The sequence below is a fragment of the Rhinopithecus bieti genome, unplaced genomic scaffold (assembly GCF_001698545.2).
Source record: "Rhinopithecus bieti isolate Rb0 unplaced genomic scaffold, ASM169854v2 scaffold_10181, whole genome shotgun sequence".
NCBI classification, from domain to species: domain Eukaryota; kingdom Metazoa; phylum Chordata; class Mammalia; order Primates; family Cercopithecidae; genus Rhinopithecus; species Rhinopithecus bieti.
In genome coordinates this window covers 1,112,471-1,131,276 of record NW_016806624.1, presented here as the reverse complement: position 1 = coordinate 1,131,276, position 18,806 = coordinate 1,112,471, and the positions used below count along the sequence as shown (strand labels likewise).

General features: G+C 35.3%; 1 protein-coding gene across 1 annotated transcript in view; it reads right to left on the bottom strand.

Moving 5' to 3' along the window:
• The window catches only part of ADAMTS6 (ADAM metallopeptidase with thrombospondin type 1 motif 6), a 344,308-nt gene that overhangs the window by 54,482 nt on the left and 271,020 nt on the right, over nucleotides 1–18,806 (bottom strand). Inside the window, exons 16-20 of the mRNA XM_017877113.1 lie at nucleotides 18,416–18,549; nucleotides 17,255–17,378; nucleotides 16,651–16,731; nucleotides 6,692–6,855; nucleotides 6,157–6,295 (exon numbers count right to left, since the gene is read on the bottom strand). Coding sequence (XP_017732602.1) covers nucleotides 6,157–6,295; nucleotides 6,692–6,855; nucleotides 16,651–16,731; nucleotides 17,255–17,378; nucleotides 18,416–18,549 — 642 coding nt within the window. The remainder of the gene's footprint in view (nucleotides 1–6,156; nucleotides 6,296–6,691; nucleotides 6,856–16,650; nucleotides 16,732–17,254; nucleotides 17,379–18,415; nucleotides 18,550–18,806) is intronic.

The window sequence follows — 18,806 nt, the reverse complement described above, 5'->3', positions numbered from 1 at the left end:
GATGGTCTCGATCTCCTGACCTCGTGATCCGCCCGTCTCGGCCTCCCAAAGTGCTGGGATTACAGGCTTGAGCCACCGCGCCCGGCCGTATCATCATTCTTTAAAGTTCTCCTTGGGTATTCCACTGTGCCGCCAAAGTTAAGAATCATTGCTCTAGAGAAAGCATTTGAAAAAATGAAATTTCAAGCTAGTGAAGGAGATCTTTATGGGTGGGGATATATCATGTTTCCCTACTGAGGTGGCCAACTGGTGAAAAGCTCTTTTATTACAAGAGAACACTGCATTACTAAATTAAAAAGGTCACTAGAGACGAAATTGCTAGGTCTTGATTTCAGCAAATTACTTGAATTCTATCTATAAATTATGACTAATAATTTCAATGCCTATCTTATGTAGCTACTGAGGATGATCAAATGAAATACAGTACCAGAAAATGTTTTAAACTTTACAATTTTATTATTACATAGCTGAGCAGTAGAACCACCTGTCACCAAAAAGATTAGTGATACTGCGGTTACAACTATAATATGGATTATTACCTAAAAGACTTGTCAGTCTGTTTAGTGGGCATTTACTTTAGGAAATCTAAGTGTCTACCCTGGAGCCTCGAAGTATAGTTCCTGAAGTATAGTTCCTGAGTCAGTGGCACCAGCAACACCTGGAAACTTAGAAATGTAAATGCTTAAAGCCTCCCTTAGACTACTGAATCAGAAATTGTTGCTAGAACATAGCAATCTGTGTCCTAACAAGTCCTTCAGGTAACTCTGATGTGTGCTTAAATTTGAGAACCACACATCTAGTAAAAAGAGAATACGTATGAATAAAATCAAAAGATGAATATACAATATTTGTTATTTGAAACTTTAGAGGTCACAGTGCATAAGTATATTGGCATAAATTACTACTTTTAAAAATCTCCTACAGCTTTGTATTTCAAAACAATACAACTTTCCTTACCCAGCCCAAGATTTATTAATTAGCACCTGATTATAATCACTAATCCAATGGTAGCATATAAATTTGGGAGTCAGTAAATTACAAAGTACAAAATAAGTTTGGATAAGGAATACAAACAAATTCTAGTAGCAATGGTTCTGGAAATAGTCATGTTTTTGGGCTTGGATTTCTCTCTGAGGAAGAGTTGCAGCTGTATCTCAAAAATCACACGTATCCTGAAGACAACACCCCATAGCATCTCAATGTTCCTTTTGAGGCAAAGGAAGTGTTTCATCACTGACTCAGAGAAAAAACCATTACTTGGACTGAATCACCAATGTTTCCTGTAGCATTAGATTTGTCACTGGATCTGCTAAGCAACAGAAAAACTTTCAAGCTTCTTATCTTAAAAGATCTCATAAGATCAAGCTATCATTATTGCTCCCAAACTCAATTAAAGCCCAAAGGTCTGGATATTAATAAAACACATGCAGGACAATAACAAGAGAGAACACTGAAAGATCTTGTGAGACCGCCACCAAAAGTTCCTTGAGATCTTTCTTGTTTTCTCTTTGCCACTTAAAGGAATTTTGACAGCCTCAAGACACCCAGCACCTCCTTGGAGAGATGAACATGGAGTATCCCAGTTAAGAACTGACTTTATCCCTTTTCCCCACCTAGCACTGCTGGGCCTGCAGGTCTCTGTCAAACGGTGGACAATAAATAAATAAAACACACACACACCCAAATACAGGTTGATAGTTCATGTAACAAACAGAGATACCGTTTGTCAGATTGTTTATGCCCATATAGAAGGGGATATGATAGTTTGCACAGCATATGCACATGAACTGCCAAAATATGGTGTGAAGATTGGCCTGACAAATGATGCTGCAGCGTATAATACTGGCCTGCTGCAGGCCCAAGCTTTTCAATAGGTTTGGCATGGATAAGATCTATGAAGGCCAAGCTGAGGTGATTGAAGATGAATGTATAATGTGGAAAGCACTGATGTTCAAACAGGTGCCTTTATCTGCTATTTGGATGCAGGCCTTGCCAGAACTACCACTGGCAATAAAGTTTTTGGTACCCTGAAGGGAGCTGTGGACGGAGGCTTCTCTATCCCTCACAGTACCAAACAATTCCCTGGTTATGATTCTGGAAGCAAAGAATTTAATGTAGAAATACACCAGAAGCACATCATGGGCCAGAATGTTTCAGATTACATGTGCTACTTAATGGAGGAAGATGCAGATGCTTACAAGAAACAGTTCTCTCAATACATAACAGCATAACTCCAGACATGATGGGGAAGATGTGTAAGAAAGCTCATGCTGCCATCAGAGAGAATCCAGTCTATGAGAAGAAGCCCAAGAAAGAAGTTAAAAGGATGAGGTAGTACCATCCCAAAATGTCCCTTGTATAGACAACAGACTTATTGACAGCAACAAAAAAACAAACAAACAAACAAAAAACAAAAAAACTGACTTTAGAATTAATCCTTAGTTTCTGAGTGAAAGCTAGGTAGAAATGACTTCTTCTTGAAAGGTTTCTTAACTATAAAATGAAATTTCATTAAGGAGAAGATGACTCTGGCTTTTTCTTGGGTCAAAGTTCCTAAACCCTAAAGGGACTTTACTTCCCTCAATCATAAGCTTCCTATATTTAAAGAACCTGGGGTTAAAAGTGAGGGTATGTGTAAGAAGAGCAACTTCAATAATTGATTCCTGCACTCTATATCCTAGGAAATATTTTCCACCTATTCAAAGTAAGCAAGATGGCTAGGTGTGGTGGCTCACGCCTGTAATCCTAGCACTTTGGGAGGCTGATGCAGGTGGATCACTTGAGGTCAGGAGTTCAAGACCATCTGGCCAACATGGTGAAACTCTGTCTCCACTAAAAATACAAAAATTAGCCAGGCGTGGTGGTGTGCACCTGTAGTCCAAGCTAGTTGGGAGGCTGAGGTGCGACAGTCGCTTAAACCTGGGAGGCAGAGGTTGCAGTGAGCCAAGATTGCACCACTGTGCTCCAGCCTGGGCGACAGAGTAAGACTGTCTCAAAAAAACAAAAAAACTCAAAACAAAACAAAAAACAAAGTAAAAAAGAGAGGAGCTTGGTTTTAGTTACCTACGCTAATTAAAATTATACTGTTTTTTCCTTGGCAAAGCTTTGCCCTACTCTATAAGAAAAGTAGCAACTCTAAACTTTCATCTCCCACATTAGAAAGGACAAGCACAAATATATAATTGCCAAAATTAATTCCTTTTACTCATTCACTCATCTAGCACTTTGGGAGGACACCGTTGGCCTCAGTAAGGTGCTCAATAAAGTGCATTTATTGGGCACCTACTATGTTTCGGATATTGTTCTAGGGGCAAAATGAGTCTACAAAGATGCACAGACTTCAGTGATGAGGACATGGATTCCATGTGTCTAGAACACTGGATTTGGTTTCTCTGTCAGCCAAGACCAGTGGTACACAAATTTGAGCGAGCATCCAAATCACCTGCAGGGCTTGTTAAAACACAGATTAATGGGCTCCACTCGAAGAGTTTCTGTTCAGTAGGTCTGAAATGGGGCACTCAAATTAGCATTTCTAACAAGTTTCTAAATGATATTGATGCTGCTGCGGGGGAACCACTTACCAAAACAAATGGCAGCTCTTCACACCATGCCCTTCATCTGAAGAAGGCAAGAGCCTCAAGAATGCTCATAATCACCCACAACCAAGCCTAATGTGAGTTCCCAGAACCACCTCCAGTATCTAAGACCAGTAGTTCAGATCACGGAAAGAAGGACAAATAACAAGGAAGAGAAAGCTCTCCCTTCCAGAGGCTTTTCTCTCTCCCTGTCTTTTTTTTTTTTTTTTTTTTAACCCCTACCACAAGAAATCACTTCTATTTCTCAATACAAGCGTTATGGGAAAAAATAACACTCATCTACACTTTTTACTTTCCTACGTCAACAAAATTATATTTTTTTCTTCCAAATTCAGTTCTCATGGCCTTTTTCCTCTTCTCCTTCCTTGTTTTTTTGTTGGACTACCTCCTTTCTGAACAAATAAAATCATAGGATTGAAGGAACATTGAGAATTCATTTAATCCCTTCTTGGTCTCAGACAAGACTGTGTCTAAACCATCCCCAAATATAGCAATTTCAGTACAAAGATGAACTGGCTCTAAGAATTTCCATTCAACCTTCTGTCGCATACTAATACGCATCCCCTTAGCTTTCTTTTCTACAAGCTAATCCACCTCAACTTTAGACTATCCTTATTAGATTTCCTAAACTTTAAATTATTTTAGTTCTTTAATAAGTTCATTCCACCTTGCCTCAGGGCCTGAATTATGTACGTACTGTTCTAGAAAACTTTTTGTTGGAATATGCAAAGGGAAAAGTTAATTTATAGAATAAAAAGAATTGAACTGGATAAAAGAAAGATATATGTATAAATGCCACTAAAAAATAATGCAATGGCATGTACTTGATCAATTAGTTGCACGTATTTATTTATTTAAAAATGGTAATGCCCTATGGCTTTAAAAACTTTACATTACAAATCACCAGCCATTTTACACATAAAATGGATGGGAACTAGAGATCTTTTAAAATATGTCACAAATTATACATAACTATGTTTCATGATACTTTACACAGTAGAGAACATCAATATATTATTCATCTTTTTTGTTTTTTTCATGTTGTATCGACTTTATATTGAAATTGGAGTTGTAGTTAATCATTGCTTTAATTCTGTATGAGATTAAAAATACTGAATTAGGCTGGGAGTGATGGCCCATGCCTGTAATCCCAGCATTTTGGGACACTGAGGCAGGAGGAATGCTTGAGGCCAGGAGATCAAGAGAAGCCTAGGCAACACAGTGAGATCCTATCTTTACAAAAATTTTAAAAATTAGCCAGGTCGTGGTGGCGTGCTCCTGTGGTCCTAGCTACTCAGAAGGCTGAGGTGGGAGGATCACTTGAGCCCCGGAGGTTGAGGTTGCAGTGAGCCATGATTGTGCCACTGCACTCCAGCTTGGGCAACAGAGCAAAAATCTGTCTCAAAAAAAAAAAAATAGTAATAAGTAATAAAATAAAAATACTGACTAGATTGTATGATAATTATTTCTCTAAAAATAACCTCTCCGATTTAAGACTTGAAAATCAGAAGATGCAAATATAAGACAGGATGAAGTCTATATAAAAAGCATATATTTCTGCATAGTTTAAAAAAGGAGTATAGGTAATATATTGGGTGATTTACTTTATTTTAATTTTGCCCATTCTAAATATCACTATTTAAAATTTAATATTTGCTTCTGGAATGGTGAGGTGATCTAGTCCAGCCTAGGCCTGAAGGACAGGTTTGTTTCCTTGCCTATCAGGATCAAGGTGTACGGTGGAGGCGATGCATTTAGTCTCCAGAGAGAAGGAAGATGCTGCTCGCACAGCACTTCTACTCACCAGTCCATGCAGCAGCAAGGGTGTTGGCTTTGAAGGAAGCCAACTGTCCTGCTCTCCCAGCCAGAGGTAAAGAATTGCATTGGTGGCCACTAGAGGGAGGAGGATTAGGAATAGAGTAAATTGTAGGGAAAAGGCACCCATGAAAAACGCACATGGGACAACCAACACATCACCAACCACCGCCTAGCAGCTACCTCTGAGGGACTGTAATGGGGTCAGTATACACCATTAACCCAGAACCCAGATACCAGTAATTATTGTAGCATCCCAGTATACAGTCCCTTAACTTTGATGGCAGGAGAAGGGAGTTTGAATAGGATTGTGGCAAACACACAGGCACGCAAACACAAACAACAAGCACATAGCCGTACATTCTCATCTCCCATTACAAGAAGTTGCATCTGTGATGTCTGATTCTTGCTCATTTTCTTTTTTAAAACTTTTGATGTTCTTTACCAAGAATGTGTTCACGAAAGGCAAACAGCCCACCTTCAAGACAGTCTTGGGAGAAGCACCAGCTGAGACACTCATTGTGCCAAGATGTATTTTACCAACAAATCTGCACAAATTACATGAGGTTGAAAACAAATAGAATATAATATAATTAAAGCAAAGTTTCTTTTGCTAAATTACAGCTTGAAGCAAACCTGCAAGAAATGTTTCCAATTAGCTTTTTTAACAAACACAAAGCATAGCTCCGAATGTGTTTTGTTCTCCATCTTGCCCTCTGGGTGGGCTGCCTAGTGGGCATCTTACCTCCAGCACAAGTAGCTGAGCATTCTGACCAAGGCTGATGATTCCATGTAAAGCCAACTTCATTATCTCCACTGCCAGTTCGAGTGATGGGAACATTGAACTTATACCTAATTCCCAAATTCTGTTCTTGAAGCAGAACCTGCCATTGAAAACAACTGGTGAAGACAATTAAAATACAATGAGCCTTCATTCAGATATTTATTATTCCTTTTGAAGAAGAAAATTTCAAAACAAGTCTTATAGGAAATTTAAGATAATATAAAACACATGCATTTATATCAAATTTTCACTTCCCATTTTCATGGGTATTTTGGAGCCATTGCTTTCATCTGTCTTGTTTGGTTATAAAAATACTATTCAAGCAAAAGCATGATGGCCTTAACTTTGTACAGTTCTAACACCTTTGGGTAAATCATTTTACCTTTGTTTACCTTAATTTCATCACCTATAAAACAGGGATAGTAAAACCTGCCCTTTCCTACCTCACAAGGAGGAATTACAAACAGAAGAAATACAATGGCAAAGACGCATTTACCATGATGATGAGATTTTCTGAGGTAGGACCTAGAGCTTCCAAAGATTCTGGTTCATCAGTTGGTCTCTTGTAGTGAAAAGCTGTCCCAGCAACATCAAATTTCCTAGGCCAGTCAATAGTCCAGGCACCATTAATATAGTAATCATCTCCTTCAGATTTTAAAGCTAGAAAACAAATCACAATTCACCTAAAAATGTGAAACTTCATTTACCAAAGTGTCACTGATTAATTACTGCAATAAAGTATACAATGAATGCCGATTTCCACTTAGAGTTATGACTCTTGACCATATTCTTAAGTACAAATTAAAATGGTGATTTTTCATGTGAATGGTAAGAAGATATTACTTAAGTATTTATAATGTCATTAATAGAAAGCAATGAAAGGTTAACCTGGAGGAATAAACATGTGGAATTAGCAAGGAAAATTATGAGAAAAGGAATAACTAGAGATGAGAGTTAACATAAGGGTGGGGAGCAGGCTTTCCTTTCCAAATATTGAAATAGTAATTAAATGGATATGGGGTGGGGACGACCTGTTGCACCTGGACACAGACTGATCAACAGAACACAAATCAAACAGATTTAAGAAATATACCCAAGTACATATGAGAATTCTGTTTATGATAAAGGGCGTATCTTAAATTAGTAAAGGAAAGATAACAAGAAATGGCGGTAAGGCAAAAGACTATTCTTTTGGCAAAAAAAAATGTTGAATTTATATTTCATTCTTTACATAAGAATAAATGCCACAATTCAACTCCTAGGCACACATCCAAAAGAATTGAAAACAGGTACTCAAACAAATACTTGGAAACACATATTCGTAGTAGCACTATTTCCGATAGCCCCAAATCAAAACAACCCAAATGTTCATCAATGGATGAATAAACAAACAAACGGTGGTATTATAATGTAACAGAATATTATTCAGCCATAACAAGTAATGAAGTATTGATAACAAGCTGTAATGTGATGAACCTCAAAAACATTAAGTGGAAGAGACCAGACAGAAAAGATCACACATAGTATGCTTTCATTTATATAAAATATCCAGAGTAGGTAAAAAGCCACAGAGACAGAAAGCAGATGGGTAGTTGCCAGGGGATGGGGAATGGGGAGAATGGGGAGGATGGGGAGTAACCTGCTTAATGGATATGGGTTTTTTTCTGGGATGATGTAAATGTTTTGGAATGTTCTACACGCCACTTAATTGTTCACTTCAAATGGTTAATTTTATGTAATGTTAATTTCACCTCAATAAAAACAAAGTTAAAAAAAGAGAGAAAGGATAAATGCCAGATGGGTAAATATTTAAATATAAAAATAGTTAAATCTTAAAATGTCAGGAGAAAATATAGAACTTTTTTTCCTCATAATATTAGGGTATGAAAAGTTTTTCTAAGCATGATGAAAAAACTCAGAAAAAATGTTAATAGATAAACATGCATACTTTAAAAAAATCTCTTGCAAGAAATACACACACACACACACACACACACACACACAGTTTAAAAGTACATGTGGCTGAAAAGTATTTTAGTACTAACATACAAAACTCCTATAAATAAACAAGAAATAAATAAACATGTCAGTTTAATATTTTGTTAGTATGCTAGCTGATTGCAAAAACTGTGATTCATCAGTCCAGATAAACAAGTAGCCCAAAAGGACTAAAGGGTCATGGTACAGAGTCTCTGACACTCTAGACCTCCAGCTCTTGTCCTTCATACTACAGACCATTGTCATCTCCCAACCCCCATTTGCCTGGCAAAAATATTTGTAGTTTCTTAACTTCAGATATGTTTTCAAGATTCATTTAACTGCCAAAAAATAAATCTAATTAACCTTTTGAGACAGGAACAAGCAAATAGAAGAACTACCTGGCCTTGAACTTTTCCCGAACTTAAAAATTTTTATTTTCAACTCTCACTTGCAGTGGTTTTCTGTCTAGTTTAAAACATTTTGTTTTATAAGGACATCTGAGACTGTCATATATGAAATAGTAAAATAAAGATAAAACAACTAAGCAGCTTTGAATTCTCCTTCTCCTTCAGTTTGAGCTTTCACTTCCTTGTTGTTTTTTTTTTTTTTTTTTTTTTTTTATACAACTACTAAATGAAGGAATTCTAACACCTCTTGGCTGTTAGGAATATATAACTAATGGTGCCATAATGTAGCTCAGAAAAATGCCAACCATTTAAGAGGCATTAAGTAAGAATGACTAAAAGAAGATGATGTGGCATTATGAAAAGAGAATTACCAGAGGGGAAAAGCTGAGGCTAAAATCTTTTCTTTTGAGTATTATTGATGCAGAAAATAATTCAGAATTATGGTGTAAAAATAAAGGAGTCTTCTTAAATAAAAGAAGAGGCTGATGATACTGGTGTTGTGTCTCAAGACACACTCTGGATGTACCCTTATTTTTAAAAGCTTTCAGAGAAAGGGAATGGTATTTTAACTAAAATAAAAACTCGTTTATGTCTCACTAAGGGTTTCTGGAGAGACTAAAACCAACTCAAAGGATTAAACATCAAATAAATAGAACTTCTACTCACTTTCATGTTGAAATAACTGGTATTAGACTTGCCCTCCCATTGTAAATAATCAGAAAACTCACAAAATATGTGAATCAGCTGTTCTCACGCACTGAACAGGACTGTGCAGAGACCACGATCTCCACAACTTTCTGCTTGGAGACACTTTCTTTAGGTGGGGAACCCACCCATGGTGGTCTCACCAAGTGAAGAAGAGAGGTCAGAAACTGGGAAGGCTGACATAGCTGGAATATGCAGGACCAGAGAACAAGAGAGGAGGGAGGAAATCTGTGGCTGAATATTGATCTGCATATGCATAGGATAAAATTACATAAAGTCAGCAAAAAAACTACTGTGGAGCAGTAAGCAGAACTACTGCATTTCAATCACCAGGCCATTCAACAGACACCCAAGAAGAATCATACTTTTGTAGGAGAGCTGAGCAAGCTCTAGAATAAAGAATATTCTGGATTTACCCAAACAAAGCTCAAAAGCAAACATCAAAAGGATCAAGCCTATCTACAAGTTACTTAACACCCTTTAAAGAAATAAATCAAAATCCAGGCTCTCAACAAAGAAATATTCACAATGTACAACATCCAATGAGAAATTACTACCAGTGTGGAAAAGGAAGAGAATGTGATTCAAACAGGAAGAAGGCAAAGCCAAAGAAACAGACCCAGAAATAACAAAAATTATGGAATTAGCAGAAAATAATTTTCAAGTAGCTATTATATTCAAGAACTTTAAATGAAAACATAAATATAATGAGAAGAAACATGATGACATTACATGTATATACACACATATTTGTAACAGATGGAAACTGAGATCTATACAAAGAAAGGAAGCATGCCAGATAATGGTAAATATGTGGGTAAATGCAAAATAATTTTGCTTGTTTAAAAATTGTTTTTAAAGATAATTGGCTGTTTGAAACAAAATAATAACCATATATTGTGGGATTTATAACATATAAAGAAGTAAAAGTATTAAAAAAAAAAAGCACAGAGAATGGAATGGGACAATGGAAGTAAATTGTTGCAAGGGCCTTACATTATATAGTGCAATATTATTTGGAAATGTGCACTTGAGAAGAATGCATATTCTGCTATTTTTGGGTTAGTATACCATTAATGTTCATTAAATTAAAGGACGCAACTATCCTTTGGTTGGATAGTTTTTTCATGTTTTTTATATTCTTACTTGCTGCCTTCTTATTGAAGAATTACTGAAAGAATTATGTTGATATCTCCCATTAGAATTGTGGATTTGTTTACTGTTCTTATTAATGGCAAAAGCCGCGATTACTTTTGCACCAACCCAATAGTTTGTAAGATTTTTGCTTCATTTATTTTGAAACTATGTTTTAGGTGTGTAGACATTTGTGATTGTTACATCTTCTTGATATCTTGAGCATTTTATCATTTTCAAACGTTTCTCTATATTCCTGATAATATTCTATGACCTTACAAAATGGTGCAATATTATTTGGAAATGTATTATGATAAATTAAAAATGCATTTTGTAAATCCTAAAGCAACCACTAATTAAACAGAGCAAAGAAGTATAGCTAATAAGCTATTTACTAGAGATTAAATGGAATACAATAAAACCCATGGTTAATCTAAAAGAAGACATGAAAGGAGAATAAAAGGGGGAAAAAAAAAACACACAGGACCAACAGAAAAACAGCAAGATGGTAGGCTTAAACCCAACGATATTGAAAATTACATTAAATATAAATGAGCTAAACAAGAAGTTACCAAACTTACGACCCACCTCCCGTTTTTGTAGATGAAGTTCTATTGGAACACAGTCACACCCATTTATTTATTACCTATGTCTGCTTGCACACGGCAATGGTAGAAGTGAATAGTTGTAACAGAGACTATAAGATTTACTGTCTGACCCTTAACAGAAATAGTTGCCGACCCCAACCCCCCACCAAACCAAAGACTATAATTTAAAAATACAATGATTGTTAGACATAATAAAAAACAAAGATCAAACTACATGTGTCCTAAAAGAAACAGATTTTAAAGACAGACGTACCTACATATGAAAAGTGAATAGACAGAAAAAGATTTACCATGCAAACACTGATCAGAAGACAGCTGGGGCAGCTAGATTGGTATCAGATAAAACAGACTTTGGGTCAAAGAATACTTTTAAGAGATGGGTATCTCACTACGTTGCCCAGGCTGATCTCAAACTCCTGAACTCAATGATTCTCCTGCCTCTGCCTCCCGAGTGATTGGAATTACAGGCATGTGCCACCATGCCAGACTGGTCATAGAATATTATCAGGAATATAGAGAAACATTTGAAAATGATAAAATGCTCAATATATCAAGAAGATGTAACAATCACAAATGTCTACACACCTAAAACATAGTTTCAAAATAAATGAAGCAAAAATCTTACAAACTATTGGGTTGGTGCAAAAGTAATCGCGGCTTTTGCCATTAATAAGAACAGTAAACAAATCCACACTTCCAATGGGAGATATCAACATAATTCTTTCAGTAATTTTTCAACAAGAAGGCAGCAAGTAATGGTATACTAACCCAAAAATAGCAGAATATGCATTCTTCTCAAGTGCACATGTGCTAGACTATAAAACAACCTTAACAAAAAACTAAAATCATATAAGGTGTGTTTTCTGTCCATAATAGAATTAAACTAGAAATCAGTATCAGAAAAGGATTTGTGAGACACTAAAATATTTGGAAATTAAATAATAACTTCTAAGCCATGAGTCACAAGATAAATAAGGAAATATTTAAAACTTCATAAGGAAAATACAATGTATCAAATGTCTGATGAAATTTATAGTAAAAAAATGCTTGTTTTATAGTAGAAAAAAGATTTTTAATCAGTAATTTAAGTTTGTATCTTGAGAAGCTAGAACAAATAAGAACAAATTAAACAAAGTGAATAGAAAAGAAGAAACAAACAGAAGAGTGGGAATCAATGTAATGCGAACTAGACAAACAATACAGAAAATCATTTAAACCATAAGCTTGTTCTTTAAAAAATCAATATAATTAATAAAGCCCTTGTTAGGATTACCAGGGTAAAGAAAGAAGACACAAATTTTCAATATGGAAAATGAAAAGAAGAGCCATTGTTACAGATCCTACAGATATTAAAAGGATAATAAGAAAATATTATGCATAATTTTATGCCAATACATTTGAAAACTTTGCTATAAAAATTCCCACATTAAAAACTTCCCACAAAGACAACTCCATTCTAGATGGCTTCACAGTTGAATTCTATCAAACATTAAAAAATAATAACAATTCTCTCCAGACTCTTACAGAAAATAGACGAGAAAGGAACACTTCTCAAGCCATTTTATGAAGCCAGGCTTAACCTGATACAAAACCAGCAAAGAAATCACAAGAAAAGACTCTAGAAAAATATCTCTCATGAACATAGGTCCAAATATTCTTAATAAAATATTAGCAAAATCAATTCCAGCAATATATAAGAGTAATAATAGATCATGAAAAAGTGGTTTATAGCCCAAGAATATTAGATGGATTTTACATTTGAAAATCAATCAATGCATTTACTATATTAACAGAAAAAGGGAGGGCAAAACCCAACCTAATCATGTCAATAGATTCAGATATCTTCAATACCTATTCATGACTAAAACTCTTAGAAAACTAGAAATAAAAGGGAACATTCTCAAACTGACAAAGAGTCATTACATAAATCTTCTAGCTAACGTTATATTTAATGGTTAAAAACAACAAGGAATGATTTGCCTTTAAGATTGGTTGAAAACAAAAGGCTACCTAGTCTCCTTATTTATTCGACATTGTACTAAAGGTCAAGAACACTAGTATAAGGCAAGAAAAAACAAATAACGGGCATAAAGATAGGAAAGATAGAAGTAAAAGTGCCTTTGTTCAAGGATGACATGATAATATATAGAGAAAATCCAAATGAATTTACAAAACAACTGTTAGAAGTAATATGTGAGTGAACCAGGTTTCAGGGCATGAGGGCAATATAAAAAGAAATCAACTATATTATTACATAACAACAAAAAACTGGAAGTTAAATTAAAATACAGTAGTATTTACAATAGCACCAAAAAGCATGATTAGATTTAACAGAACATGTGTGCAAGACCTATATACTAAAAATGAAACATTGGTGAAAAAATTTTAAAAAGACCTAAATAAATGTAGAGGTAAATCTTTTCACGTATTAGAAAACTCAATTTTAAGATGTCACTTCTCCACAATTTAATCTATAGATTCCATATACTCTCTTTTGTATAAAAGACTTGTCTCAATTGACAAGTTCATGCTAATATGTATATAGAAATACAAAGGACCTAGAAAAGCAAAATAATTTTGAGAAAGAGCACATTCAAGGACTAATGCTTCTGGATTTTGAGACCCACTGGGAAGTTCGATTACTCAATACAGTGTGGTGCTGGTTTAAGAACAGAAACCTAGATCAATGGGTGAGAAGAAAAATAGACTCATCCATGTATGCTTAATTGATCTCTCACAAATGTATCAGGGTAATTCAATGGAAGAAGTGATAGTCTTTTCAACAAACAGTGTTACAGCAATTGAATATTCATATGAAAAAATGGAATCAACCCTTACTTTATACCTTATATAAAAATTAACTTAAAATGACTACATGTGTTTGTTTTCAATTTTATTTTTGAATTTCATGCATCTTACATTTCTTATCATAGTTTCAAGTCTTAAGTTCATTACTCTAAGTGTTAAATCAAAGGACAGGGTGATACTCAAGTAAATAAATAATTGTTCTTCCCCAAATAGATTTGCCTGGTTGTCTCTCCCCCTCACAGGTATCAGTCGTAGTATGCACAATACACGTCTTTAATGACTGTATTTTGTATTTGTATTTTACATTTAATGAATATATTTTATATTTTGTAGACCATATATTTAAACATAAAATAAAACTATAGCTTCTTAAATATTGAAAACTACCTTTTCAATCTCGGAGCAGGCAAAATTTCTAAGATAGGACATGAAAGCACAAACCATTAAAAAATTAATAAATTGAATTTCATCAAAATTAAAAGACACTTCAAAAAATGAAGAAGCAAGCAGAAACTAGGAGAAAATATCCATAAAATATATCTGACAAAGACTTCTATCCAGAATATATAAAGAACTCATAACTCAAAAAAAGGAAAAAAAAGTTTAAATGGGTAAAATATTTGTGTAGACACTTCACTAAAAAAAATCCATATGGGTAAAATTAAAAGACTGACAATACCAAGTACTGACAAGGATGTAGAGCAGCTGGAACTCTTCTGTATTACTGAAGAAATATAAAATAATACATCCATTTTGGGAAACATTTTCATACTTTCTTTTTTTTTTTTTTTTTTTGAGACGGAGTCTCGCTCTGTCGCCTGGGCTGGAGTGCAGTGGCCGGTTCTCAACCCACCCCAAGCCCCGCCTCCCGGGTTTATGCCATTCTCCTNTTTTGTAGACCATATATTTAAACATAAAAATAAAAACTATAGCTTCTTAAATATTGAAAACTACCTTTTCAATCTCGGAGCAGGCAAAATTTCTAAGATAGGACATGAAAGCACAAACCATTAAAAAATTAATAAATTGAATTTCATCAAAATTAAAAGACACTTCAAAAAATGAAGAAGCAAGCAGAAACTAGGAGAAAATATCCATAAAATATATCTGACAAAGACTTCTATCCAGAATATATAAAGAACTCATAACTCAAAAAAAGGAAAAAAAAGTTTAAATGGGTAAAATATTTGTGTAGACACTTCACTAAAAAAAATCCATATGGGTAAAATTAAAAGACTGACAATACCAAGTACTGACAAGGATGTAGAGCAGCTGGAACTCTTCTGTATTACTGAAGAAATATAAAATAATACATCCATTTTGGGAAACATTTTCATACTTTCTTTTTTTTTTTTTTTTTTGAGACGGAGTCTCGCTCTGTCGCCTGGGCTGGAGTGCAGTGGCCGGTTCTCAGCTCACCGCAAGCTCCGCCTCCCGGGTTTATGCCATTCTCCTGCCTCAGCCTCCGAGTAGCTGGGACTACAGGCGCCCGCCACCTCGCCCGGCTAGTTTTTTGTATTTTCAGTAGAGACGAGGTTTCACCGTGTTAGCCAGGATGGTCTCGATCTCCTGACCTCGTGATCCGCCCGTCTCGGCCTCCCAAAGTGCTGGGATTACAGGCTTGAGTCACCGCGCCCGGCCATACTTTCTTTTTTTCCAGCTTTGTTGAGGTATAACTCACAAATAAAATATTGTAAGTTTAAGGTGTGCAATGTGATGATTTGATATACATAAACACTGTGAAATGAATACCACAATCAAGCTAATTTACATATCCATAACTTCCTACAGTTGCCTTTTTTGTATGTGGTGACAATAAGATCTATTCTCTTAACAAATTTCGAGTATACAATACGTTTTATTAACTTTTAAGTATATTAAGTATATTAGATATGCAGAACTTATTCCTCTTATAACTGAAAGTTTGTACTCTTTGACCAACATCTTCCCATTCCACCTCCTCCCTGCCCCCTCGTAAATACCCTTACACTCTCTGTTTGACTTTTTTAGAATCCACATGTAAGTGAGATCATGCAGTATTTGCCTTTCTGTGTCTGGCTTATTTAGCTTAGCATGATGTCCTCCAGGTTCATCCATATTGCTGCAAATGAAAAGTTTCCTTGTTTTTTTAAGGCTGAATAATATTCTATTGCATACAGATAAAACAAGTTTTTGTATCCATTCATCTGTTGACAGATATTTATGTTCTTCCATATCTTAGCTATTGTGAATAATGCTATAATGATCATGTGAGTGTGGATATCTCTTTGAGATAGTGGTTTATTTTATTTTACTTAGTTTTTTGAGACGGAGTCTCGCTTAGTCGCCCAGGCTGGAGTGCAGTGGCGCGATCTCGGCTCACTGCAAGCTGCGCCTCCTGGGTTCATGCCATTCTCCTGCCTCAGCCCCCCAAGTAGCTGGGACTACAGGCGCCTGCCACCACGCTTGGCTAATTTTTTAGTATTTTTAGTAGAGATGGGGTTTCACTGTGTTAGCTAGGATGGTCTCGATCTCCTGACCTCGTGATCCACCCGCCTTGGCCTCCCAAAGTGCTGGGATTACAGGCATGAGCCACCACGCCTGGCCTGATTTTTTTTTTTTTTTTTTACATATAAAATAACCCAGTGAAGAGTAAGCTATAAATTGTAATTTTCTTTTAGCATTGTACATGTGGTCCTATAAAACTTGGAGCTTACTTCATTTTTAGCATGAAAGTGATCTACCTCAAAGCAGCATGCATTTTCCTTCATGATACGGTGCTATTTTTCCTCATTAACTAAAATCTAGCAAACTAACATACCAGTCTAACATACCAATATAGTTCTTTGACATGGCAACTTCTCTGACTTCGATGTGAACAGAGCCTCTTGGTATCTGCACCACTTCCATGTAGCCTGGAACACAGAAGACAGTCAGTATTAAGCAGCCTTGGTCAGGAAATGAGAATTTGGTAACCATTCAATACTAATAGTTTCCTTATTATTCCATTCTTTCTTTGACTTTGCATTTTATGAGTTATGAAATATGGGCAAATTACCCTTTGGGTTCATGAACACATTTTAGAGAAACAGTATTTAACAGTCTTTTTCTCTAAAATCATCTCAAGATATTTTAAAAGCCTCAACACGTATAATAATGGTTCCTTTTCTTCCTCAGCACATGCCCCTCATATCAATGCTCTGTGAGAATGTACACCTTAAAGAAACATGGCTAAATGAAGTTAAGTAGGGAGAATATTTCCTTAAAATATCTTACATGAAGCCACGTTTGACACTAAAATGACTGAAAGCAATTTGGGGAAGAAAACATTGTCTCCCTAAATAAAGAAATCTGAAAAAAGGGGGTTGAGGAAACCAAGGGTTTTGGCTCCTCCAAGTACACCAGAGGTGTGAGGAAGAGTTCTCTCTACATACTCACCTCCCCTGGGCAGTGAATCATTGAAGAACCCTTCAATGGCATCACATGTGCTTCCGTCCCCTCCACAGACTCGACATCTATCTTCCCTAGCGTCAGATCCCAAAATATTATCACAACCTACGTGCTGAAAACACAGAGGAATATTCAGTGTGTCAAGAGAGAAATTCTTGGAATCATAACCAATCAAATACATATAACTTATTTATTTGCTTGTTTTTCCAGTAAAGAAAATAAAAACAAGGTAATCCATGAATAAAACCATACTTGGGTCTTTGTTATTTGAAAACTTGGATACTGCCACAAAATGACTTTTCTTCAAGAAAATAAAGTACCCCTTGCCCACAGATACATAAACACACACAAATATCATACACAAACTGAATCATTATCAGATATATTTGTAGACAAGTAGCCAGAAGGATAGCAACTTTTCCAAGAAATTATGAGACTATGTAAAATGGTGCTTTTTATCTCATCTTTCTCAGTTTGAAGCACTTAATTTGTGCTTCTCTTTAAAGTAAAACAAAACCAGACAAGTAAAAAAATTTATGAAAATAGTGGTTTTTGTGGTTTTTCTTATTATGACACAATCATACACAGATCTAGGAAAGTAGCATGGATTTGCTCCTACAATTCCCAACTAGTCTGACTAATTCCCTAAAGCAAATGCTTTAATAAGATAAAGATTAACTCCACAATGAAAACCATTGTAAATGCTTCAAAAGGAGATAAAGTAGGAGGAGCATTACTGTTTCACACCTCGAGGAAAATTTATGCTATGAAATTTATCAAATAATCTTCCAAAAGAACATATGGTAGGCATATGAATAAGAGCTGAATCCTCATTCTCTCTCTTTTTCTATCATTTTGTTTGTAAACAGAACAGAAGAATAACTGAAATTAAAATACAAAATATATTCATATTTCTGGCAATCACTGTAAAAATAACTAGAATACCAGAATAAAGCACATTTGTATGGTGCTTGAATATGAATGGGTCATTTTACCTTTATATATTTTATTATTCTTAATGGGAATTGAATTTCTCTAAAATGTGGCCCTCTTTTTTTAACAAAATTAAACATAGTATTAAATAGGAGTTAATGAGAAAAAGACAAAAGTCTCAAAAACCCCAACAGAAAGGAGTAAAATCTGAGCAACCTTGCATTCTCCATTGATGCAGATATCCAGTGAATCCGCATTGCACTGGGTCCCATCGATCACTGCAGGAGCACGTTCAGTGTAGAAATTATAACCTTCAGCCAAGCAGTTTAATGCACAAGGTTTTACCCCACCTGGACAAATATAGTAGAAGATAAATAAGTGGAGTGGTTGTCCTAATGAACAGTGATTCAGTATTATCCATAGCAAATTTATAATTCACGTAGACATCATTCCCTGCTTACATGCCTGATTGTGTAGGTTTCTTTCCTCCTTTTCTAAAATTTCACCTTTATTTTAATTGGTTGTGCAACTTAAAGGGGACTTAATCAGCAGTTTCCAGGTTTAAAAGTTTCAGGTATTTCCATTATATATTTATAATATAATTATA